This window comes from Megascapheus bottae, chromosome 25, assembly GCF_031878675.1.
Source record: "Megascapheus bottae isolate mThoBot1 chromosome 25, mThoBot2.hap1, whole genome shotgun sequence".
Taxonomy (NCBI): domain Eukaryota; kingdom Metazoa; phylum Chordata; class Mammalia; order Rodentia; family Geomyidae; genus Megascapheus; species Megascapheus bottae.
In genome coordinates, this window is record NC_143533.1 from 26317019 (window position 1) to 26341947 (window position 24929).

At 42.4% G+C, this 24929-nt stretch overlaps 1 protein-coding gene across 1 annotated transcript; it reads right to left on the reverse strand.

Annotated features, from left to right (window-relative positions):
* Positions 1 to 489: 489 nt before the first annotated feature.
* On the reverse strand, positions 490 to 24927 carry Katnbl1 (katanin regulatory subunit B1 like 1). Its single transcript, XM_090318657.1, has 10 exons — positions 24817 to 24927; positions 12480 to 12607; positions 10559 to 10599; positions 9133 to 9412; positions 6526 to 6644; positions 4977 to 5027; positions 4799 to 4888; positions 4127 to 4216; positions 2536 to 2629; positions 490 to 1677 (listed from the first exon to the last, which is right to left on the reverse strand). Exons 2-10 carry the CDS (start codon positions 12591 to 12593, stop codon positions 1645 to 1647), a joined length of 912 nt encoding a protein of 303 aa, XP_090174783.1. The 5' UTR covers positions 12594 to 12607; positions 24817 to 24927; the 3' UTR covers positions 490 to 1644.
* Between the last annotated feature and the right edge of the window lie 2 nt (positions 24928 to 24929).

Genomic DNA, 24929 nt, shown 5'->3' on the forward strand with positions numbered 1-24929 from the left:
TCCCTAACCAATATAAGCCAGCTCAGGGTAAGATACTATTTTAACATGTTTATAGCAAGATGCTGAGGATTCCTGTCAGTAGTCTCTAACTAGGTAAATGTTAAAAGGTAGATATACAGTTTTTAGAAACACTGAAATTTGTGTCTTTGTCCAGATGGCTGTCAGGCCTATTAAGGTGATAGCTGGGTGCCAATGATTCACACTTGTAATTCTAGCTACTCAAGAGGCTGAGATCTGAGGATCATGGTTCAAAGCCGGCTCAGGCAGGGCAATCTTTGAGATTATTTATAATTAAGCACCAAAAAAGCCAGAAATGAAGCTGTGGCTCAAGTGATAGCCCTAGCCTTGAGCAAAAAAGTTCAGAGATAGCACCCAGGGCCCTGAGTTCAAGGCCCTAGGGCCAGCATGAAAAAAGGTAAGATAATAAGAACCACCAGTTGAGGCATCAAACTCCAATCAGGCCCCACATCAACAACAACAAAAAAGAAAAAATAGAAGGACAATTCCAAGTTCTAACACTCTAGAATTAACCAATTAACATTGGTATCTAAAAGAAATGACCACATAGTTTACTGGGATTCCATACTAACCATTAGAGGAGGTAGTAATGTTAAGTTGGAATTTAAAACACAAGGTCAGTTATTAGAACTGTAAACAATTCTAAATCACTGTAGTGAAAAATGTAGTGAAAAAGAATTAGAATTCATATAAAAATCAGAACTAAAAAAGCACATAATAGAAATATTTAGTGAATTTACTCAAATAGATGCAGTTTAAAGGATACATAAATGAAAAATATTAGACATGTATGTACAAAAAAGCGAATATAAATTAGTTATCTCTGGACATTCCAGTTAAACATTCATAGATATACACATTCACCTTTTTCTTTATATAGATAAATACATACATGATAGGAAAATTCTGGGAAAAAAATTAGAAATACTAAAATACACTCTCAAGTTTAAAAATTGCGTGGAATATGTTTCACAGAACACTCTCCATAAATGTAAACCCTGATTTAATTACATGATTTTCATCATGCCAGAAGCATGATTGGTTTTAATTTTTTAAAAAGATATTGGTATCATATCACATTGGCTTATTAATAGTTAAGGCATTTTGTATACATAGTATCAGCATGGACAAAAATTTTTTAATATTGATTACTATGATGTTTCAAACTTTCAAAGTCTTCAACATAAGAAAATAGCTGCATCCATTAAAGTGTTTCTTATAAAACACAAAAATTAATGATTGGTCTTTGTAATTCTAATAGTAAGTCCTGTCTTATCTTCTCATATAGTATAGACGATATTCCTTCGTAGGATTGCAGTAAGACCAGTAGTTCTTAAACAATGTTACCAAATAACCAAGCATCCCAAAGCAGCAGGTGAACAATCTTCACAGTGCACTTTCACCTCACTAAAGTTGGAGCTGCTCCTTTTGGTTATTTTTCCACTTCAATGTGAAGTAGATTGCTAAGATTTTCATTAGTGGTTTCATTATGTGGCTTTTTAAAGAAAAATGGTGTTGATTCCCACCCTCCCACAGTTCACAGTTCCCAGAAGAGATCTGTTTGGGGAAATCATATAGTCCAACCATGTTCAGAATAACCAGATGCACCTCAGTAGATGAAATCTCTCAATGCAACTGTAATAAATAAGCATCTACGTCCTTAGAAAAGAAAACAAAAACATTTCATTAGATAGCACAGTAATTTTATACATAACCCATTTTCTTTTCCCTTTCTAAAAGATTCTTAGACTTTTTTTTGGGGGGGTGAGGGGTATGGCCTTATTTTTAAGTGAAAGAAAAGGCAAGTCTTTTTTTTTTTTTTTTTGCCAGTCCTGGGCTTGAGCTCAGGGTCTGAGCACTGTCCTTGGACTTTCTCAAGGCTAGAGCTCTACCCCTTGAGCCTCGGCACCACTTCCGGCTTTTTTCTATGTATGTGGTACCAAGGAATCGAATCCGGGTCTTCATGCATGCTAGGCAAGCACTTTAACCACTAGGCCAAACTCCCGGCCCCGTAGGCAAGTCTTTTTCACTTTTTTTTTTCCCAAGTACCAGGGTTTGAACTTGGGGTCTCCTATTTGAGCCATCATGTCCCTAGTCTTCAGCTTTTATTTAAAATCTGCATTTGTTTGTTTAAACAGACCCTGAAACATAGCACATATGCAACAAATGCTGGAAGTGGAGCTGTGGCTCAGGTGGTAGAGTACTAGCTAAGAGTGGAAAAAGCTAAGGGATAGTATCTAGGACCTGAGTTCAAGCCTCTGTACTGACACAAAAACAAAAAATGTTCTGGTACAGCATTCTGCAGATGTGTGAAAACATATTCAGTGAATAATTCTTGTGCTTCCTGCCCTATTCACACTCATATCTCCAAGAATTTATCATCACAAACATAAAATTGCCTTTAGATCTTATTAGCACAGTACAAAATAATTTTACCAAGGGATCTGGAGAGTTTATGCATGTATAATAATAATTCTAATTCTTAGTGTCTGACTTTTAAATTTAAATATAGATTACCTTAGCTATATTACCAGTATATCCTGGAACCAAAGTAAGATGGTTTTCCTGTTCCCACAATCCACTTAATTGTTGTTTTAAAATTTTAATGTTTCTAAGAGGGGGAAAAAAGAAAAAAGAAAAATGAGAGGACATACAGGATTATAAGCAAGAGTCACCAGCACCAGCCCAAATTTTCTATTTTTATCAGGAAAAGATTATTAACTATTGGGAGGGAGGTACTGAAGTTCTAGTCCTTTTTTCTGTAGATTAGTTTTCATACAAGCTTTTACTTTTTTTTTTTGCCAGTTCTGGGCCTTGAGCTCAGGGCCTGAGCACTGTCCTTGGGCTTTCTCAAGGCCAGAACTCTACCACCTGAGCCACAGCACCACTTCTGGCTTTTTTCTATGTATGTGGTACCGAGGAATCAAACCCAGGTCTTTATGCATGCTAGGCAAGCACTCTACCACTAGGCTAAACTCCCGGCCCCTAAGGTCTTACTTTTTGCCAAAGGTCTATCTTGGATCAAGACCCTCTGTCTCTGGCTTTCTGCATATCTGAGATAGCAGGCAGCACCACCATCCCTTTCTTACTGATTGAGAGAACCTTCAGCTTCGACTGGCCTCAGCCTTCCACCCCGTAACCACCTCACAAGTAGCTAGGATTATACAGCCACTACACTCCACCTGAGCTACACATTCAAGTCCAGCAACTGGTCCAGTACTAGTCACACAGAAACTCAAGGTCATTTAATTGTCAAAGCAGGTAAGTAAACAACTAGGCATTTGTAGCATGTGACTATCCTGTTCTAGGTGTAACGTGTGAGATATTTTGAGCCTTAGAAAGAGATTGTTAAGCTAGTGCCTCATGCCTGTAATCTACTCAGGAGGCTGACATGTGAGGATCACGATTCAAAAGCTAGCTCAGGCAGGAAAGTCTGTAAGAGACTCCTATCTCCAATTAGTCACCAGAAAACTTGAAGTGGAGCTGTGGCTCAAAGTTGTAAAAGGCTATCCTTGAGCAAAAGTGCTCAGGGACAGTGCCCAGGCCCAGAGTTCATGCTCCATAACTGACGAGAGAAAGAAGAATAGAAAATTTTTGTGTGATTTTGTGATAGGCATACATTTTCGTACCAAGACAACACTCAAGTTGTAAGTACAGAAGAACATTGGTGGCTTGTGCATGTAATTCTTAACTATTCAGGAGGCTGAGATCTGAGAACTGTGGACAGGAAAATACCTGAGACTCTTATCTCCAATTAATCAGCAAAAAGCTAGAAGTGAAAGTATGGCTCAAATGGTAGAGTGCAAGCTTTGAGCAAAACAGCCAAACAAGAGCAGCAGATGCTGAGTTCAAGCTCTGTACCTGTGCGCACGGACGGACACACACACACACACACACACACACACACACACACACACACACACGTGTGTGTGTTTTTTTGCCAGTCCTGGGGCTTCCTTTGCGCGCGCGCGTGCGCGCGCGCTCTCTCTCTCTCTCTCACACACACACACACACACACACACACACACACTGAGGATCTGGGGCAAAATTATCATCTTTTAATTAAGCTATTGCGCTGGAAAAAAAATTAGCATGAAGTTGTACTCACCCATCATTTATAACTTCTGTTTTGGATGATAGTTCGGACCACCACCTTTTTATTACTGCTTGAAGCCAGTTTAGGCCAACTATTACATACCTGAAATGATATTAAGGGACAAAATTCACATGTTTTCATCTAAGCAGCTTTTACAAAAGATGGCATTTCCTCTGGTCCAAGAAACACCAACTTCTTGGTTTTTCCTTTTTCAAGCCCTATTCCACTACTTTTGTGATCACCTTAATGAGGCTGGACATTTATATAACGTGTGCACAGATGCTGTGCAGTGGTTCAATTGTTCCCTTACCTGAAAGGAAAGGAAACCATGTGTGTCTCAGAGCCCACCCACTACTATGCACCCACAAAGCACAACACTAAGAATACTGACAAAACACGATGAATGGAGAGCGGGATGCTGCTGGCTCATGCCTATACTACTACCTACTCAGGAGGCTGAGATCTGAGGACTGCGGTTCAAAGCTAGGCAGAAAGGTCCTTATGAGTCTCTTGTCTCTGATGAACCACTCAAAAACCAGAATTGATGCTGTGGCTCAGGTGGTAGAGCACTCGCCTCAAGCACCAAGCGGCTCGGGGACAGCACGTGGTACTTCATGTCAAGCCCCACACCCAACACAAAACAACTAGAGACATAGACGAGCTGAGATTCAGATCAGCACTTACTCTTCAAATTTGCTTTTAAGTAATGACTTTACTAGAGGCAACAAGTCTACACAACAGCCAAGTGAGACATACTGCTTTTCTTCCTGCAAACTAAAAGAAATACTAAGTTATAAAAATACAAACAGGCTACAATTTGTTCTGTGAGCTTAACTTTTTTTCTGAAAAATACTGTTTTTACCTATTGGTAAGCACAGGAAGGCAATCTACCACAACTCCAAGATCTTCTATCCTGTGAGTACAAAAGGGGTAACATTGCTTAGGCACAATTTCCTTATTTAGTTTCATTTAGTCACCACTGGGGGGTTTTCTGGTTTTTTTTGCCAGCCCTGGTGCTTGAACTTAGGGATTGAGCACTGTCCGTGGACTTTTTCCTCAAGGCCAGTGCTCTGCCACTTGAGCCAAAGCACCACTTCCAGCTTTTCTATGTATGTGGTACCAAGGAATCAAACCCAGGTCTTCGTGCATGCGAGGCAAACATTCTACCACTAGGCCAAACTCCCTGCCCCAGCTATTGTGCTTTGAGAAATGTACTATTTCATAAAAAATTCCAGTGCCCAGGCCCAGAGTTCAAGCCACATGACCAAAAAACAAAACAAAACACCACTACCTGTGATGAGCCACATGAAAAAATTTCCATTATCTATGATGAGCTAGGTGCTATTGGCATACAATAGAAAAGGGACAGGGTTTGCATTCCATTGTGAGTGAGCATACATGGCACAGTAGTTTTATGGATTATAAGTAAATAAACAAATAAAATACACTAAGACTGATGATGGCAAATGCCAGAATAAGAAATAAAAAGATGGGGAATTTTTAAAAATAAAGTGGCCAACAAAGGCCTCAATATATTAAGACCTTGTTCAAATCTGAGAGATTTGAATACAATGAGGAAAGTAATCCTGAAATTCCCACTCAAAGAGGATTTTAATCTATTATTTATTTTATTCTTGAGGTCCTAAGGTGCTTTGTCCTGGGCAAGGCAGGTATTCTATCACTGGAGTAACATCCCAAATCCTCAAAGTGGGTTCTTAAAAGGTTAGTTTTGGCCAAAAATATGCTTAGTGGTAGAGTACTTGCCTAGCATGCACAAAGTCCTTGGTTCAATTCTTCAGTACTACATAAACAGAAAAAGCTAAGCTACAAATGGTACTGTGGCTCAAGTGGTAGAGTGTTAGCCTTGAGCAAAACAAGTTCAGGGACAGTGCTCAGAGTTCCATCCCCAGGAATGGCAAAATAAATAAAGACAAAAAAAAAAAAGGTTAGTTTATACCAGTATTGATCAGGTTTTTTTTTTTTTTTTTGCCAGTTCTGGGCTTGAGCTCAGGGTCTGAGCACTGTCCTTGGACTTTCTCAAGGCTAGAGCTCTACCACTTGAGCCTCAGCACCCCTTCAGGCTTTTTTCTATGTATGTGGTACCGAGGAATCGAACCCGGGTCTTCATGCATGCTAGACAAGCACTTTAACCACTCGGCCAAACTCCCAGCCCCAGTATTGATTAGTTTTATAAATGAAAAGAATCATAATCAGAAAAGGTGATAGATTTGCTCAGTCTGATAAAAGAGACAGTTTCTGTATTCTAATTACTTTCAGATTTTGATGAATGGAAGTAAGCTTAAACAGTTTAAATTTTAGTCACGCAAACATTCTCTAAAAGGGCACTTCTAATATCACGCTGAAAATTACCTGTGTTGAACAAAGAGCATAAAAATAAAAAGCTCACTTACCTCACCAAATATGCTACAAGTTCACTTATACTTCTCTTTCTCCAGAATGTTAAAGCTACATTCAACCTCAAATTCCTGCTGAATAAAACTTGAGCCATTGTTTCATGATCCTGAGAAACCTGAAAGGCAATAAAGTCATTTGTTTAAAAGCACACTACATGATATGAGCATATGTTTTTTAATTAAAACACTCTGGAAGACCCTTTAAACTGGCCCTCAAAAAGGAATACAAGGAATAGCAAGTAAATGATGTAAACAAAATTAATGCCTGTTTTATCTTTGCTTGGTACCATTGAAAAAAATTGTAGAACTTCACAGACATTTGTACAGGGAAATGGTAAACATGCAAGCTAACAACTAAATGGCATAAGAAAGGAACTATAACTCAGTTCTGTGGTGGTATCTTTTTATATTTTTTGCCAGTCTTGGGACTTGAATTCAGGATCTCTGGGCTTTCTTAAGGCCAGAGATCTATCACTTGAACCACAGCACCACTTCCAAATACAGGGCTTTGTGTATGCTAGGCAAGCACTCTACACTAGGCCAAACTCCCAGTTTTGTGTAGTGGTATCTTATAATATCACTGATACATCTATTTTTTTTTTTTGCCAGTTGTGGGCTTGAGCTCAGGGCCTGAGCACTATCCTTGGACTTTCTCAAGGTTAGAGCTCTACCACTTGAGCCTCAGCACCATTTTTGGCTTTTTTCTATGTATGTGGTACCGAGGAATCGAACCCAGGTCTTCGTGCATGCTAGGCAAGCACTTTACCACTAGGCCAAACTCCCAGCACCGATACATCTATTTTTTTATACAAAGTAGTATATTACTGTTATTCAATGTTTTGGAGGGCTTTTGTTGTTGTTGTTGTTACCAGTCATGAGGCTTGAACTCTGGGCCTTACCACTGTCCCTGATCCTATCAGGTCAAGGCTAGTGCTCTACCACTTTAAGCCACAGCATTACTTCCAGTTTTCTGGTGGTTAATAGATGAGAGAGTCATGGACTTTCATGCCTGGGCTGGCTTTGAACATTGTTCCTCAGATTTCAGCCTCCTGAGGATTACAGATGTGAGCCAGGGATTACAGAGCCCAGCTACTGGCCCACAAAAACATTCAACATCAGCCGGGCAAGGCAGCTCATGCCTGTAATCCTAGCTACTCAGGAGGCTGAGATCTGAGGGTCTCAGTTCAAAGTCAGCCTGGGCACTAAAGTCCATGAGACTCTTATCTCCAATTAACCACCAGAAAACTGGAAGTGGCATTGTGGCTCAGCCTTAGCTGAAGAGCTCAGGGACAATGCCCCGGCCCAGAGTTCAAGCACCACGACCGAAGGAAAAAAAGACTTACATCACTTCCCAGATCATCTTTCCAAACCATTTTATAGACAAAGACAAACAGAAGTTACTGTGATTTTGAATGTATGATATATATGACATTTTTCAATATCAAAACATAAATCAAGGGGTCAGGAGTTTGGCCTAGTGGTAGAGTGCTCGCCTAGCATTCACGAAGACCTGGTACCACATACACAGAAAAAGCTGAAAGTGGTGCTGTGGTTCAAGTGGTAGGGCTCTAGCCTTGAGAAAGTCCAAGGACAGTGCTTAGGCCCTGAGTTCAAGTGCCACGACTGGCAAAAACAAAACAACCATATAAATCAAGGGACCCGGACCACAGCCTAGTGGTAGAGTGCTTGCCTAACATGCACAAAGCCCTGATCTGATTCCTCAGTATCACATAAAAAGCCTGTCTGGTACTGTGACTCCAGTGGCAGAGCACTAGCCTTGAGCTAGAAGTGTCAAAGGACAGTGCCCAGGTTCTGAATTCACACCCCAGGACTGGCAAGCAAAAAAACAAAATACATAAATCAACCTAATTTTTTTTTGACTCAGGGCCCGAGCCCTGTCCCCAAGTTTCTTTTGCTCAAGGCTAGTATTCTATTACTTGGGCCATAGTACCACTTCTGGCTTTTTCTGTTTATGTGGTACTGAAGAACTAAACCCAGGACTTCATGCATGCTAAACAAGCACTCTACCACTAAGTCCCATTCCCTGCCCAAATCAACCTAATTTTTAAAAGGCTGGCATAACCCAATAGTCCTTATGTAGCATTATTTATGTGGATTGATTCTTTATTGCCTTTACTTATTAAAACTACATATTGTCAAATATCCTGATCCATGTAAATATGTACACATATGTAAGTACTTTTGTCAAGATTACCTTTACAAGTAGAATGGCTACCAGGGTTGGCCGAGTAAACCCTCCAGTAGGCAATTTTGAGTGCGAAATTACCTATATAATGGGTTTTAGTCACTAACATTCTAGGCGAGAATTCTACTTTTGCCTTCCTTTAAACCTCTAACTTGTCATGCTAGATACACATAGCAGCTTATGAAGCATTTCATTTTATCTTCAATATTGCTAGTTTACAGAACTTACTGATGAAAATTTGATACATCTAGAAAACTACCTCAGGAAGTTACTATCAATCAAAGTCTGTATTTCACAGGTGGTAAAGTGCTCTGCTAAGAGGACAAGCAAGGAAAAAAAGAACAGTAGTGTAATGGGAATAAAGTCAAGCTAAAAATCATTTTAGAAATATGACTTACCTCTGAAAAAAAACCACTTAATTTTGATGATGGGCTTTCTGTTTGTGAAGAAACAGCTTCACTGGAGTTAACCAAGTATGTTCGATTATCATGGTGTAACTTTTCAGGCAGGTGGCTTGCACAAGCCAGTTCATTTTCTTTATTTGCCATGTCACAGCCCCCACTTTTAGGGGACTGTCTTTTTCTGTAGCAAGGATTTGGGAAGGGATGATAAACTTTCTTTCTGTGATAGATCACCTTATGAAGTTTATCTGAGCTTTTCACAGCTTGTCCCACTGTTCTGTAAAAAAAATTAAAATACATAGACTTTTCAAACTTTTAAAAATGAATTTAGTAATTATAATCTACTAAAATCAATTTAAATAATTAAAAGATATACATTATGTAGAAGTCAATGTAAAGTATGTGATACTTTTTTTGGGGGGTCGGGGTAATGTATAGAGGGGTTACAGTTACATCCACCAGATAGTAGGTACATTACCTCTCACACATTGATACCCCTTCTCATGTTTTTGTCCCCATTTCCTTACCCCACCCCTTCCTAATCATTTTGTTTTCCCCCCTTCCCTTTTCTACTTCAAATAAACAAATAAGGGTCGGGAGTTTGACCTAGTGGTAGAGTGCTTGCCTAGCATGCATGAAGACCTGGTTTAATCCCTCGGTAGCACGTATATAGAAAAAAGCCGGAAGTGGTGCTGAGGCTCAAGTGGTAGAGCTCTACCCTTGAGAAAACCCAAGGACAGTTCTCAGGCCCTGAGCTCAAGCCCAGGACTAGCAAAAAATAAATAAATAAAATAAACAAATAAATGTATATACAATATACCAGGTAACAAAGTCAGAGCTCTTCAGCTCAAAGGCTACCACTCTACCCTTGAGCCAAGCCCCACTTCCCATTTTCTAGAAGTTAATGGGAGATAAGAGTCTAAGGTCTTTTTGTGCCTTGGCTGGCTTTGAACCTTGATTCTCAGATCTCAGCCTTGTGAGTAGCTAGGATTACAGGCATGAGGCACCACACCCAGCTGTCTCAGTATTTCTATGAGAATAATTCTGATGTCAAAAATGTGCCCAAATTGTTTCAGAGAGCCTACCTCTAGATCATCAAATCAACCTGAAAAAGTGTTTTTTACAGAGAAGCCTTTAGAGGTGGGCTTACCTAAGAATAAACACCAATTTTTTTTTTAACCACTTTCTGGTTGATAGGCCTTGACCAATCACTTGCTTCACCTGGTATTAGTTTTCTCATTAAACCTAGATATAATAACATCCTGTACACTATTAGAAGGAACACAAATATGCCATTATGACATATTTACTAGTACAGAACCCAGCACAGAAGTACAACAGCAAGTTAACTATTATTGTAACAAAAAATAATTTTTTTCCACATGTTTTCATTGCTCACCCATCTTCTGATGTTTCCCCTTACCTATTTATGTAAGCAGCCAACTGTTTTGGAGATTTCTTAACCTGAAAATGAAAATAGTTGCAGGATATTATGTTCTTTAGTAAGGCTATGGAAACCTTATAATTGATGTTAACAAATTGAAAATTATTTTTTGCTAGTACTGGGACTTGAAGACTCAATGGTCATTTAGCTTTCCTGTTCCTGGCTGGCATGCTACCACTTGAGCCATAACTCCAGTCTGGCTTTTTGCTGATTACTTAGAGATGAAGGCTTGAGGACTTTCTGCCTGGGCTGGCTTTGAACCTCAATCCTTGATTCTTCAGATCTCAGCCTCTTGGAAAGCTGGAGACATGAGTCAGTGGCGGCTGGTCCAATAGGTAATTTTTTCACATTAAAAGTTTTATTAGGCCTGGAGTTTGGCCTAGTGGTTAAAGTGCTTGCCTAGCATGCATGAAGACCTGGGTTCGATTCCTCGGTACCACATACATACAAAAAAGCCGGAAGTGGTGCTGAGGCTCAAGTGGTAGAGCTCTAGCCTTGAGAAAGTCCAAGGACAGTGCTCAGGCCCTGAGCTCAAGCCCAGGACTGGCAAAAAAAAAAAAAAAAAAAGTTGTATTAGAGCTTTAGCCTTGAGGAAAAAAACCCAAGGACAGTGCTCAGGCCCAGGACAGGCAAAAAAAAAAAAAAGTTTTCTTATAGCTGAGGACCAGTGGCTCACACCTGTAATCTTACTGAGGAGTCTGAGAGTTGAGGATCATAGTTCAAAGCCAGCACAAGCAAGAAAATCCATGAGATAGTTATCTCTAATTAACTACCTAAAAAATTGGGAGGTTTTTTTTTGTTGTTGTTTTGTTTGTCAGTTCTGGAACTTGAACTCGGGGTCTGAGCATTGTCTCTGAACCTCTTTGTGCTCAAACTAATGCTCAATCACTTGAGCCACAGCTCCACTTCTGGATTCTTTTGAGTAGTTTACTGGAGATAAGGGTCTTCTTAGGCTTTTTCTGGCTGGCTGGCTTCATACCATGATTCTTGCATCTCAGCCTCCTGAGTAGCTAGGATTACAGGAGAGGCACTATCTGTGGAGCTGTGGCTTAGTGGTAGGGTGGTTGCCTAGCAAGCATAACGTCCTGGGTATGATTCCTCAGTACCACATAGAAAAGGCCTGAAGTGGTATTGTAGAACAAGAGGTAGAGTGCTGGCCTTGAGGGCTCAAGCCTTGAGTTCAAGTCCCAGGACTGGCAAAACAAAACAAAACAAAATAAAACAGGGGCCAGAAGGTTGGCCTAGAGATAAGAGTGCTTGCCTAGCAAGCCTTGGGAAATCCCAGGGACAGTGCTTAGGCCCTGAGTTCAGGACCCAGGACCAGCAAAAATAAATAAATAAATCAGGAAAAAACATATCACTATTTCTCACACTACTAATCACGCATTATATTTATATTGCCATAAGAGAATCGAAGGTTAGCATAGTTCAAACAAGATTATGTATCAGTGGGATCAGGAGCATGGCCTAGTGGTAGAGTGCTTGCCTAGCATGCACTAAGACCCAGGTTCAACTCCTCCATACCACATTCACAGAAAAAGCCAAAAGTGGTACTGTGGCTCAAGTGGTAGAGCTCTGGCCTTGAGAAAGCCCAAGGACAGTGCTCAGGCCTTGAGTCCTAGCCACAGGACTGGCAAAAAAAAAAAAAAAAAAGATTTTACATCAATGCCAATGAATGAACAAAAACAATAGAGGAGACATTTCAGAAACTGAAATATTTAAATTACAACTTCTATGCCAAAAAGGTCTAAAAGCTTTAAGAATGTAATGATTGTGCTTCTTTACTGCTACTAATGTGGAGATTAAGAAGAATTATTATACATTATTTAAGCAATTTACCAAAATGATAAGCTTGGCTATTTACAGTACCTTATTCCTTACCTAGAGACCACAAACTTACCTCCTTCATGTTCTTATTAGTGAAACTGGAGCTCTTTTTTCTAGGAAGATCAATAGAATGATCCTCAATATTACAAAAATTTCGTTTTTTAACATTGTGGATTTCAGATGCCATAATCTCTTAAATACCTAAACAAAATAAAAATAATAGAATATACAAAAAGTAAAAGAGCATGATCATTTCTTTAATGCACATATAAATATTCATCACTGGTTCTATACTGTGCAAAAAAGGATTATAAATACAGCAGCTAACAAAATTCTACTTGGTATTTCAAAACACTGAGGAAATATATAGCAAGGTATTCTAGGAAACTAAAGGTTATTGTGTTCTCATTCTTTTTCTGCGACCAGCCATAATAACACTGCACATTTCTGTCAAATCAATAGGTCAGTCTCCCCATTTTTCCATATCATTAGTCATTCCAGTTTTTTGTTATTTTTGTCAGTTGTGGTACTTGAACTCTGGGCCTGGGTGCTGTCCCTGAACTCTTAGGCTCAAGGCTACCACCCTACTCTTGAGCCACAGCACCACTTCCAGTTTTCTGGTGGTTAACTGGAGATAAGTCTCAGGGATTTTCTGCCTGAACTGGATTTGAACCACGATCGTCTCAGATCTCAGCCTCCTGAGTAGCTAGGATTACAGGTGTGAGCCACTGTACCAGCTTCATTCCAGTTTCATTCAACTAGAATTCAAGTCTATAAAAGTAGTGGTATCTCGGGCCGGGAGTTTGGCCTAGTGGTAGAGTGCTTGCGTAGCATGCATGAAGAACCCGGGTTCGACTCGTCGGTACCACATACATAGAAAAAAGCTGGAAGTGGTGCTGAAGCTCAAGTGGTAGAGCTCTAGCCTTGAGAAAGTCCAAAGACAGTGCTCAGGCCCTGAGCCCAAGCCCAGGACTGGCAAAAAAAAAAAAAAAAAGTAGTGGTATCTCTCATAATGTAATGTGACCAAAAAAAAAAGAAGAAAGAAAAAACCCCAGGCAGCCAAAGACACCAAAATCAGACTATGTAGATCTTACCTGTCATATATGTCTAAACCCTAAACTTTTCTCTCCTACTCTGAGTCTCCAAAGCTGCACTCCTCCCCTCTGCGCACCTCCTTTTTCCACCCTGCCCCCTGTATATATATGAAAGGTACAATCTCTCCACATCCTTTAAAATTACCATTTAAAAACTACCCTATTGCCCGTCACAGTGGCTCAAGCCTGTAATCCTAGCTACTCAATAGGCTGAGATCTGAGGATCCTGGTTCAAAGCCAGCCCGGGCACTAAAGAATGTAAGACTCTTATCTCCCATTAACCAGTAGAAAAGGGTAAGTGGAGGTGAGGCTCTAGGGTAGGGCAGTAGCCTTGAGCTGAAGAGCTCAGGGACAATGCCCAGGCCCAGAGTTCAAGCCCCATGACCACCACCACCAAAACCAGTACCAACACCAATAAATAAATAAATAAATAAGTGGCTGGGAGTTTGGCCTCGTGGTAGAGTGCTTGTCTAGCACACACAAAGACCTAGGTTCAATTCCTGGGTAGCACATACATAGAAAAGCTAAAGTGGTGCTGTGGCTCAGGTGGTAGAGCACTAGCCTTGAGAAAGCCCAAGGACAGTGCTCAGGCCCTGAGTTCAAGCCCAGAACTGGCACAAAAAAAAAAAAAATCCATCCCAGCAAATCTAGTATTCCTGATATTCTACTGCAAGCTCTGCTCCATGTGGGTGGGTCAGGCTTGGCTTTCTCAATCCTTTTATGATCAAGTTTCACTATTCAATGTAAGTTCTGCCAATACCACAGCACTTAGTATGGAAGCTGAATTAAGAAAGAAATCCAGGGGCTGGGAGTTTGGCCTAGTGGTAGAGTGCTTTGCCTAGCATGCATGAAGACCTGGGTTTGATTCCTCGGTACCACATACATAGAAAAAAGCCAGAAGTGGTGCTGAGGCTCAAGTGGTAGAGCTCTAGCCTCGAGAAAGTCCAAGGACAGTGCTCAGGCCCTGAGCTCAAGCCCACGATTGGCAAAAAAAAAAAAAGAAAGAAAGAAAGAAAGAAATCCGCATTCCCAGACTGTTCTGGGGGGGAGGGGAATCCCCATTTTTATATTCTCTTTCTTCATAAAAATTCTTGGCATGAGGATCACAGTTCAAAGCCGGACCAGGCACTAAAGACTGTGAGACTCTTATCTCTAATTAACCACCAGAAAACCAGAAGTGGTGCTGTGGCTCAAGGGGTAGGGTGGTAGCCTTGAGCTGAAGAGCTCAGGGACAATGCCTGGGCCCACAGTTCAAGCCCCACGACCGACAAAAAAAAAATTTTTTTTAAAGCTCAGGGACAGCACCTAGACCCCGATTCAACCTCCCTGTTCCCCCGCTGCTAAATACAATCTAAACAACAGTCCATATACTTTAGTATACCAATTTAAGAAGAAAGTATAAATTGACTTGATCTTGAACTGTAACATGGTATTAAACACAGAAGTCCAGACATGTTTCATTCCTCTATGATGAGTAACTCATTATTGTGAATCCTGAGACAGTACCTAAATACTAAGAGCTGTCTAATCACTTGATTTGGCAGACATTATAATTGATTGTATGACTACATCCCTTTTTCCAGATAGTATGTAAAGAGAATTCATCCTTTCAGTTCAATTATAGATTAAGCTCTTTTTCTCAAAAACAAATATATGAGTGTATTCATGTTATTTTAGGAAAAGTTACACTTTGGTAACAAGTGAAGTTGGCATACCAGTCCCTGCATAGTCTCCTAAATCCATACTTTTATCTTCTTAGCATCTTATTCACTTCATTATTCAGCAGGGCAGGAAAATTTGAAGGTCTTATCTCCAGTCAACTACCAAAAGCCAAAAATGGAACTGGGACTCAAAGTAGGGTGCTAGCTTCAAGCACAAAAGCCTAGGACACCAGGTCCTGAGTTCAAGCTCCAGGGCTGGCACGAGCATGGGAGTAAGCAAGCATGCCTGTGCACATGTGCATGCACACGCAAGAACAGGCAGACATACACATACATACGCAGACATACACATACATACACACACACACACACACACACACACACAGAAGTATTTGAAAATACGTGGAAAACTGGGAGGTTTTGAACAATGGTGTTTTAAAACATAGGATATGGTGTTAGAGGTATATCTCAATGGAAGAGAGCTTGCCAGACATGTACAAGGCCGAGTTTAATCCCAAGTACCATAAAACTAAATACAGAAGCAAAAAGAACATAGGCTAGGAAACTGAATGTAAAGTAGAATCCTGTTTTTTTTTTTTCAAACACACTTATATGTAAGAATGTAAGATCTAACACACACACACCATTAGCCCCCAGTGCAAAGGAAACAAAAGCAAGCATAGACAAATGAGATTACATACAACTAAAAGCTATGCACAACAAAAGAAATATTCATCAGAGGGGCCGGGAGTTTGGCCTAGTGGTAGAGTGCTTGCCTAGCATGCATGAAGACCTGGGTTTGATTCCTCAGTAGCACATACATAGAAAAAAGCCGGAAATGATGCTGTGGCTCAAGTAGTAGAGCTCTAGCCTTGAGAAAGCCCAAAGATAGTGACCAGACCCTGAGTTCAAGGCCCAGGATTGACAAAAAAAAAAAAGAAAGAAAGAAATATGTATCAGAGTGAATGTGAAGCTCATGTCTAGCTACTCAGGAGGATGAGATCTGAGGATCAAGGTTCAAAGCCAGCTCGGGCACAAAAGGACCTGAGACTCTTATCTCCAATTAACTTCTAGAAAATGGAAAGTGGAGCTTGGCTCAAGGGTATGGCACGGTCACCTTGAGTTGAAGAGCTTGGGGACAGCGCCCAGTCCGAGTTAAGCCACATGACCCACAAAAGAAAAAAAAATTACAAATTCAAAAAGTTAAAAATAATCTGGGCCCAGTGTACCAACGGTACATGCCTGTTATACAGCATATTTAAGACACTTAGGCAAAACAACCATAATTTCAAGGACAACTTTGGCTACATTGTAAATTCACTGCTAGCCTAAGTTAAACAGCAAGACTCTTTCAGAAAACTAAAAAAGAAAATATTAGAACTATCAGGGCCAGGAGTGTGGCCTAGCGGTAGAGTACTTGCCTAGCGTGAACAAAGACCAGGGTTTGATTCCTTGATACCACATACACTGGAAAAGCTGCAAGTGGTGCTATGGCTCAAGTGGTAGAGTGATGTCTTTGAAAAAGCCCAAGCACAGGGCTCAGGCCTTAAGTTCAAGCCCTAGGACTGGCAAAAAAAAAGAAAGAAAATCTTACAACTATCATATAATCCAACAATCACTATTTTATTTGTTTTTGAAGCAGTAAGGATTGAACACAAAACCATACCTCTACCATCTCTTTTGGCTTTTTTAGATTACCGCACTATTTACAATAGCCAAGAGATGGAAACAATCCGGGTGTCCACCAATTAGTGAATGGATAAAGAAAATGTGGTAAATACACACAATGGAATACTATGTAACCACAAACAAGGATGCTAGCCTATAATCTGTGGCAACATGGGTAAAACTAGAGATCACTGTAAGCAAATTAAAGCAAGACACAGAAAGACCAGAAACTCATGATCTTAGTCAGACATGGAATCTAGAGAGCTGATCTCACAGAAGCTCACAGAAGCTATCAGTAAAGGTGGGCACGGATGGCTTACACCCTGAAATCCTGGCTACTCCGAGGCTGAGATTTAAGGTCATGGTCAGAAGCCAGACTGGGCAAGGAAGTCCTAGAGACTCTTCTCTCCAAGTGACTACCACAAAACCCAGAAGAAGAGTGGCTATGGCTCAAGTATTAGCATGCTAGTCTTGAGCAACATAGCTCAGGGATAGCACCCAGGCCCTGAGGAAGCCCTAGGACCAGCACCCCCCCCCCAAAAAAAAAAAAACTGGTTTCCAGGAAGTGGAGAGACAGGGCACAAGTAAGAAAGAGAAAAAGGTCGGTCAATGGATAATTAGGTAAGAGTAAGCAGACAGGGTAACTATAAACAATTATGTACAATTGTGAATGTTTTTACCATAAAGAAATGATACATGTTTAGAGAGGTAATATTCAACTTAATTTCAACATTATACAATGTAAACAGGCTATCAGAACACCACAATATCCCATCAATATGCACAATTTTTTGTTGCATGTTAAAAATACATTTAGATATAAAAACCTAAAAAGAGCTCTTTGAAAACATCAGCTGGTGAGATTAGGGGTGATTTTTTGATTGGTCATTGAGCATCTCTATTTCCTACAATTAACAGACTTTATTGGTGCTGATATCAGGGATTTCATTCTGACTAGGCAAGTGCTCTAGCACTTGTGCCATACCTCCAGCCCTTTTGCTCCAGTTATGTTTGAGACAAGGTCTTGCTTTTTTGCCTGGGCTAGCTGGACTGTGGTCCTCCTATTTATGCTTCTGGTGCTGTGGCTGGGACCGTAGTCACTCACAGCCACACCTAGCCTTTTCTGTTGAATGCACTGTTTTTGCCCTCTACCGCTAGGCCAAATTCGTGGCCCCTGAACGGGGTTCTTGAGTCCACTCAGCCTGGAACAGCAATGCTCCTGACCTCAGCTCCTCACTTAGCTAGAATGACAGCTGCACACCATCAGTCCAACAGTGGGTCTCTCTGGCCTGCTGGCCTTGAATCAAGATGGTTGTCTTCCAAAGCAAGCAGGATGTCAAGCTTGAACAGCCATGCCCATCAATCTTATTATTCTAGTCTGAAAAACATCTCAACTTAATGCCATCCACATAAAGTGGCTTAAATGTATAATTCCCTTCTAGAAGGGAAGAAAAAAACAGTGGAAATGTTGATAATGTTTCACACAGAGTCTATTTTAATTTTTCAAAACCAGGACAACTTAATCTAATTCAGTTCTTGCCTTCTAAACTTAGATTTTACTCTTTTTTTTTCTTTCTATCTTGTTTCTCCCTTTGAACTGATTCTTCCCCATCTTCTTTTAAACACACTCAGGTCTTCCCTATCAACTCCTACACTTTCTGTTTTGTTTTCTTGCCAAATTTCTACAATGAGTGTTTTTTATGTGTGTGCCAGTCTTGGGGCTTGAACTCAGGACCTGGGCACTGTCCTTGGACACTTTTTGCTATCACTCTGCCAGTCGAGTCATAGCACCACTTCCAGCTTTTTCTGTGTATGTGGTACCAAGACATCAAACCCAGGGCTTTGTGCATGCAAGGCAAACATGCTACCACTTGGCCACTCCCAGCCCTACAATGAGTGCTTTTTAGTTTGCAATCTATCTTTAACCTTTTGCAATCTTCCTTTTTGTCTGCCAGGGTCCTGAGTTCAAGCCCCAGTCCCAGCATAAAAAGGGGGGGGAAAAAGTCAGTCAAGGCTGGACCATCTCTTCCCATTATCTACACTCTCTTTTCTTTCTTTTAAAAAGATTCTTTCCCCAGTCCTGGAGCTTGAACTCGGGGCCTGGGCACTGTCTCTGAGCCTCTTTGTGCTTGAGACTAGCACTCTACCACTTGAGCCACAGTGCCACGTCCAGCTTTTTCTTAATAGTTTATTTCTTGCCCAGGCTGGCTTCAAACCGTGATCCTCAGCCTCCGAAGTAACTAGCATTATAGGCACTAGCTACCAGCACCTGGCTATATAAAGTCTTTTTGTGGACCCTAAAAGCATCATGAGTTCTAGGCACTGCACTTTGCTAATCAAGAGAGAGATGGGGGACACACACCATACCTGTAATCCTAGCTACTCAGGGGGCTGAGTTCTGATGACTGGCTTGAGGCCAGCCCAGGCATAAAAGTCCCAGTGAGACTTATCTCCAGCACTCTGGCTCAAGTGGTAGAGTGCTAGCTTTGGGCTCAGGAACAACACACACACACACACACACACACACTCTCTCTCTCTCTCTCTCTCTCTCTCTCTCTCTCTCTCTCTCTCTCACTCACTATTCTGGAGCAAAGCATCATTTACAGTCAGTTCTGGAGTGGGAAGTAGGAAATGTTTTTTTCCATTTCTTCCTGGTTCTTTTTTTTTTTTCTTTTTTGCCAGTCTTGGGCTTGGGCTCAGGGCCTGAGCACTGTCCTTGGACTTTCTCAAGGCTAGAGCTCTACCACTTGAGCCTCAGCACCACTTCCGGCTTTTTTCTATGTATGTGGTACCAAGGAATTGAACCCGGGTATTCGTGCATACTAGGCAAGCACTCTACCACTAGGCCAAACTCCCGGCCGATTAATATCCTTCTAACTACTGAAGTTTCCAAACAGGTCCATTAACAAGGAAAGTGGAGTTTTAATGTGGAGTTTTAAGAACTGTTGTTCATTTTTTTTTTTTACCCAAAAGACAGAGAATTCTCTCCAATAATAACTATTATACCACAAAGTCTTCTTGAGAAAGTCTTGAAACCTATTCTCTTTTGAAAAGATTTTTTTGGCCAGTCTTGGGGCTTGAACTCAAGGCCTGAGCACTGTCCTTTGGGTTTTCCCAAGGCTAGCGCTCTACCAGTTGAGCCACTGCACCAGTTTCGGCTTTTTTCTATGTATGTGGTACTGAGGAACTGAATCTAGCCTTTGTGCATACTAAGTGAGCACTCTACCAAATTCCCAGCTCTTGAAAAAATATTCTACAGATAACAATGATTATTTTTCTTCCTGCTGGATTAATAATTATTAGTCTTGGTCACTGTAAGAGACCTAGAGACTAAAGACTGAAAAACTAGAAAAGTAAACTGGCTAAAATATAGAAGTCCGAGATGCTGAGTTAGGAATGTTGAAGCTATTCACCGAGAAGCTCTCTGTAGGAATTAAAGAAGATGATCATCTATATGCTAGGTGCGACAAGATTCAGTAGTGTGATAGGCGGGGAGTTTGGCCTAGTGGTAGAGTACTTGCCTAGTAAGCAAGAAAACCTGGGTTCACTTCCTTAGTACCATATATATAGAAGCTAGATGTGGTACAGTGGCTCAAATAGTAGAGCTCTAGCCTTGAGAAAGTCCAAGGACAGTGCCCAGGCTCTGAATTCAAGCCCCAGGACTGGCAAAATTAATTAAGAAAAATTATAGATTCCATGTCCAGATAACCAGCAAAAAAGTAGGACTAGAGGCATGACTTGAGTAGTATGATGCCCACTTTCAATAACACCTCCGCTGCCGCCGCCGCCAACAGAGCGTGATCATTTCACAGTCATCAGCTGCAGCACCACTGACACTTGGGGTGCTTATTCTTCTGGCTGTCTAACTGTAGAATGTGCATCAGTACTCCTGGTATATAGACAGAAGACAGTGGCAACATAAGCCCTCTCCCTCCCGGCACCACTCCAGTGACACTACCAAACACTCCCTGAAGGGGAAAAAGGCATCCAGCTGAGGACCACTGAAGAGCTCAGGGACAGCACCCAGGCCTAGAGTTCAAGCCCCAATTAAAATTTTTTTTTTGCTGGGCGCGGTACTCATTCCTATAATCCTAACTACTCAGGAAGCCGGCCTGGGCAGAAAACTCCATGACATTCTTATCCCCAATAAACTACTCAGAAAAAGCCAAAGGTGGGGCTATGGCTCAAGTGGTAGAGCTAGACTTAAGCACAAAGAGGCTCAAGGACAGTGATCAGTCCCCAAGGTGAAGACCCAAGACTCACAAAAAAAATAAAATAACATTTAAACTCCTGTAACCCTATCTTGCTACGCGGATGAACATGCACAGCAGATCTAACTGGCTCTGGCAATGTATGCAATGCTTCAGTATTGCCTTGCCAACCTTTACTCAGCAGAAACTTTCCAAATAGACCAGGCTAACTGATCAAAAGGAAAATCCAATTCCAAGTCTTGGAACAGTTTCTAAAATTCCCACCTACCCTGTGCCTGTAATCAATGTCTTATATGAATACTTCAATTGCTGGTTCTGCAGAAGCTTCACTCCATCCCGCTTGTGTCTACTGTACAAAGAGCATCACATTCACTTTTGGTCCCTGGTTATCTTACCAATCAGATTCACTTCTTTTTTTTGTTGGTCATGGGGCTTGAACTCTGGGCCTGGGCAATGTAACTGAGCTCTTCTGCTCAAGGCTACCTACCACCCTACCCTTGAGCCAAGCCCCACTTCATGTTTTTTAGAGGTTAATTGGAGATAAGAGTCTCAGGTCCCGGCTTTTAACCTTGATCCTCAGATCTCAGCCTCCTGAGTATCGAGGATACAGGTGTGAGTTACCATGCTTGTCTTCACTTCCTAGTTTCTTGCTGGAACATCTCTGGTAACTAATGAACAAAAACTAATGGCTCAAGACCAAAATGGTCATATTTAGAAGATACTTCAGATAATAACACTGTTACCTGTGAAATCATATTTCGCTGTGCTATGTGTGTAGCAGACACGGTTCATTTGGTGGATATTTAAATCCTCTAGATAGGTAAAAGTGCCTGGTGTATTTTAATGATAGAACCATGAACTCAGGAGCTGCGCACTGTCCCTGAGCTTCCTTTGCTCAAGGCTAGCACTTTACCACTTGAGTCACAGTGCCACTTCCAGCCTTTGCTATGTATGTGGTATTGAGGAATCTAACCCAGGGCTTCCTGCAAGCTAAGCAAGCACTCTACCACTACGCCCAGTCCATGAATAGTTTTTAAAAGCTTGAAACACTAGCTGGACACTGGTGGTTCATGCCTATAACCCTACTCAGGAGGCTGAGATCTGAGGATTGCAGTTCAAAGCCAGCCTAGGCAAAAAGTCTGTGAGACTCTTATCTCCAATAAACTGCTTAGGAAAAAAAAAAAAAAAAAGCTGCAAGTAGTGCTATGGCTAAAGTGGTAAAGAGCTAGCCTTGAACAAAAAAGCCCAGGGACAGTGCCTAGGCTCTGAGTTCAAGGCCCACAACCAACAACAAAACTTGAAATATTGTTGTTAAAACAAAACAAAAAAAGCTCTACTATAGATATACTGGCAACGATTTTCCTTTTAAACCATTTGTCAAATATAGAGCCACTTGTCAGTTTTAAGAATGAAAACATTAGGGCCAGGGATTTTGGCCTAGTGGTACAGTGCTTGCCTAGCATGCTTGAAGACCAGAGCTGGATTCCTCAGTACCACATACACAGAAAGCCCCAGGACTGGCAAAAAATAAAAATAGGGGGAACAGGAGTTTGACCTAGTGGTAGAGTGCTTGCCAGGATTTGATTCCTCAGTACCACATACGTAGAAAAAAAGCCAGAAGTGGTGCTGATGCTCAGGTGGTAGAGCTCTAGCCTAGAGAAAGTCCAAGGACAGTGCTCAGGTCCTGAGTTAAGCCCAGGACTGGCAAAAAAAAATAATAATAATTAAAAATAATAATAAAAATAGAAACATTAGCTGGGCGAAGTGGCTCAAGCCTGTAATCCTAACTATTCAGGAGGCTGAGATCTGAGAACTGCAGTTCAAAGCCAGTCTGCATACTACAGTCCAAGAGACTTATCTCCAATTAACCAACAGAAAACTGGAAGTGGTGCTGTGGCTCAAGAGGTAGGGCAGTAGCCTTGAGCTAAAGGGCTCAGTGACACAGCCGCCCAGGCCCAGAGTTCAAGTCCCACAACTGATACACACACAAAATAAACAAAACATGATACACTAATGTTCTGTTTGCTTGGTTTTGTTTTTTGTTTGTCAGGAATGGGTCTTGAACTCTGGGCTTGGGCACTGTCCCTGAGCTCTTCAGTTCAAGGCAACCACCCTATTCCTTGAGCCACAGCACCACTTCTGGTTTTCTAGTGGTTAACTGGAGATAAGAGTCTCACTGACTTCAGTGCCTGGGCTGGCTTTGAACTGTGATCCTCAGATCTCAATCTCCGAGTAGCTAGGATTACAGGCATGAGCCTGTCTTTATTTTATTTATTTTTGCCAGTCCTGGGCTTGAGCTCAGGGCCTGAGCATTGTCCTTGGACTTTCTCAAGGCTAGAGCTCTACCACTTGAGCCTCAGCACCACTTCCGGCTTTTTTCTATGTATGTGGTACCAAGGAATTGAACCCGGGTCTTCGGGCATGCTAGGCAGGCACTCTACCACTAGGCCAAACTCCCAGCCTCGTCTTTACTTTATTTAAAAAAATTTTTGGCCAGTCGTTGGACTCTCTCAAGGCTAGAGCTCTACCACTTGAGCCACAGGATCACTTCCAGCTCTTTCTATGTATGTGGTATCAGGAATTGAACTTAGGTCTTCGTGTATACCAGGCAAGCACTCCACCACTGGGCCAAACTCCTGGCCTCCTCATGGTTTATTTTAAAGAGAATATAATTTTGTAACTATTCTTTACACTTTCCAGAAGTGATACAAAGGAATTAAGCCATAAGACAGAGGACCGCAGATAACTCAAATTTCTCCAAAGCTTAAGTAAATGAAAATACTTTTTATTAAGAGGCACTACTGTAAAGGAGGCAGATGGACAGATCAAGAGTGAATCCACAAACAACTTGTGGGTGGAGCAGGGAAGGGAAAGCTGGGAGAGCGCGAGGGGAAGGGTGACACTGTCCAGAAAGAAATGTGCGCTTTACCTGACTTAGGTAATCACCTTTATAATTCGTTTTTAACCCTTTTGGGTTCCGAGAGCTGTGAAATTCTGTACAAGGCCCTTGACTTTCCGTGCCTCAGTTTCCTCACTGTCAACCTACCATCGCAAAGCTAAGGCCATGCTTGGCACAGAGAAAGCTCAGATGTGACTCATTAACACGCGCACAATGCCAGCTGTTAGTCGACCAAAAGCCTCCACGTAGAGTTCTGACTCGAGTTGAGGTCGGTTTGGCCGGGGGTGGGGAGAGCACTCCAATTCACGCTACCCGGGGAAGTGCAGCGTTCTCCCCCGAGTCCGCGACCGACCGACGCAGATAACTGCCAGGAGCCCGCGGAGGCGCCGGCCCACAGACCCGCTCTGGGTTGCCGACGGTGTGAGCCGGCCCAGGAGCCTGGTCGAGGCCTAGGGGCAGCTCCGGGACAACTTCCCAGAAAACACAGCGAGGCTCGGAAAGCTGCCATCGGCAATTCTTCCTGACCTCGGAAACAAAAGCCCATCTGTCAGAGCGGCCAGGCCCGGGCAGGAAGCGGAGGGCGGAGGGCGAGGGCGAGGGCGGCGGCGGCGGCGGCTCCCCCGAGAGCCCAGGCCGCCGCCCGGCCCCGCCCCGAGACCCCCGCCCGCGACCCCCGGCCCCTCCCCGAGACCCCCGCCCGGCCCCGCCCGAGGGCCGCGACGCCGCGCTCGCGCCCCCCACCCCCCGCCCGCCGGACCCAGAGCGCGGAGGCCCGGCCTGCGGGGCCTGCGGGGCCTGCGGGGCCTGCGGGGCCTGAGGGCCTGAGGGCCGCGCGGTGGGCGGGAGCAGAGTCCCGCCCGGCCCGGCCGTCGCTTACCGGCGCCTCATGGTGCCGCGACGTCCCAGCCCAGCCCCGCGCCGACGGACGCGTTCGCTCGGCAGCCCGGAGCAGACCTCAGCTCCCGGCCGGGACCGACCCGCAGCCATTCA

Excerpts from the sequence above, each read along its gene's own strand:
- Katnbl1 (XM_090318657.1), bottom strand. The coding sequence starts at position 12,593 with ATGGCATCTGAAATCCACAATGTTAAAAAACGAAATTTTTGTAATATT. Across the intron at positions 6,645-9,132 it reads TAAGTGGTTTTTTTTCAGAG|GTTTCTCAGGATCATGAAAC; the intron begins GTAAGTCATATT and ends ATTGCCTTTCAG. Across the intron at positions 5,028-6,525 it reads CTTGTAGCATATTTGGTGAG|GATAGAAGATCTTGGAGTTG; the intron begins GTAAGTGAGCTT and ends TTGTACTCACAG.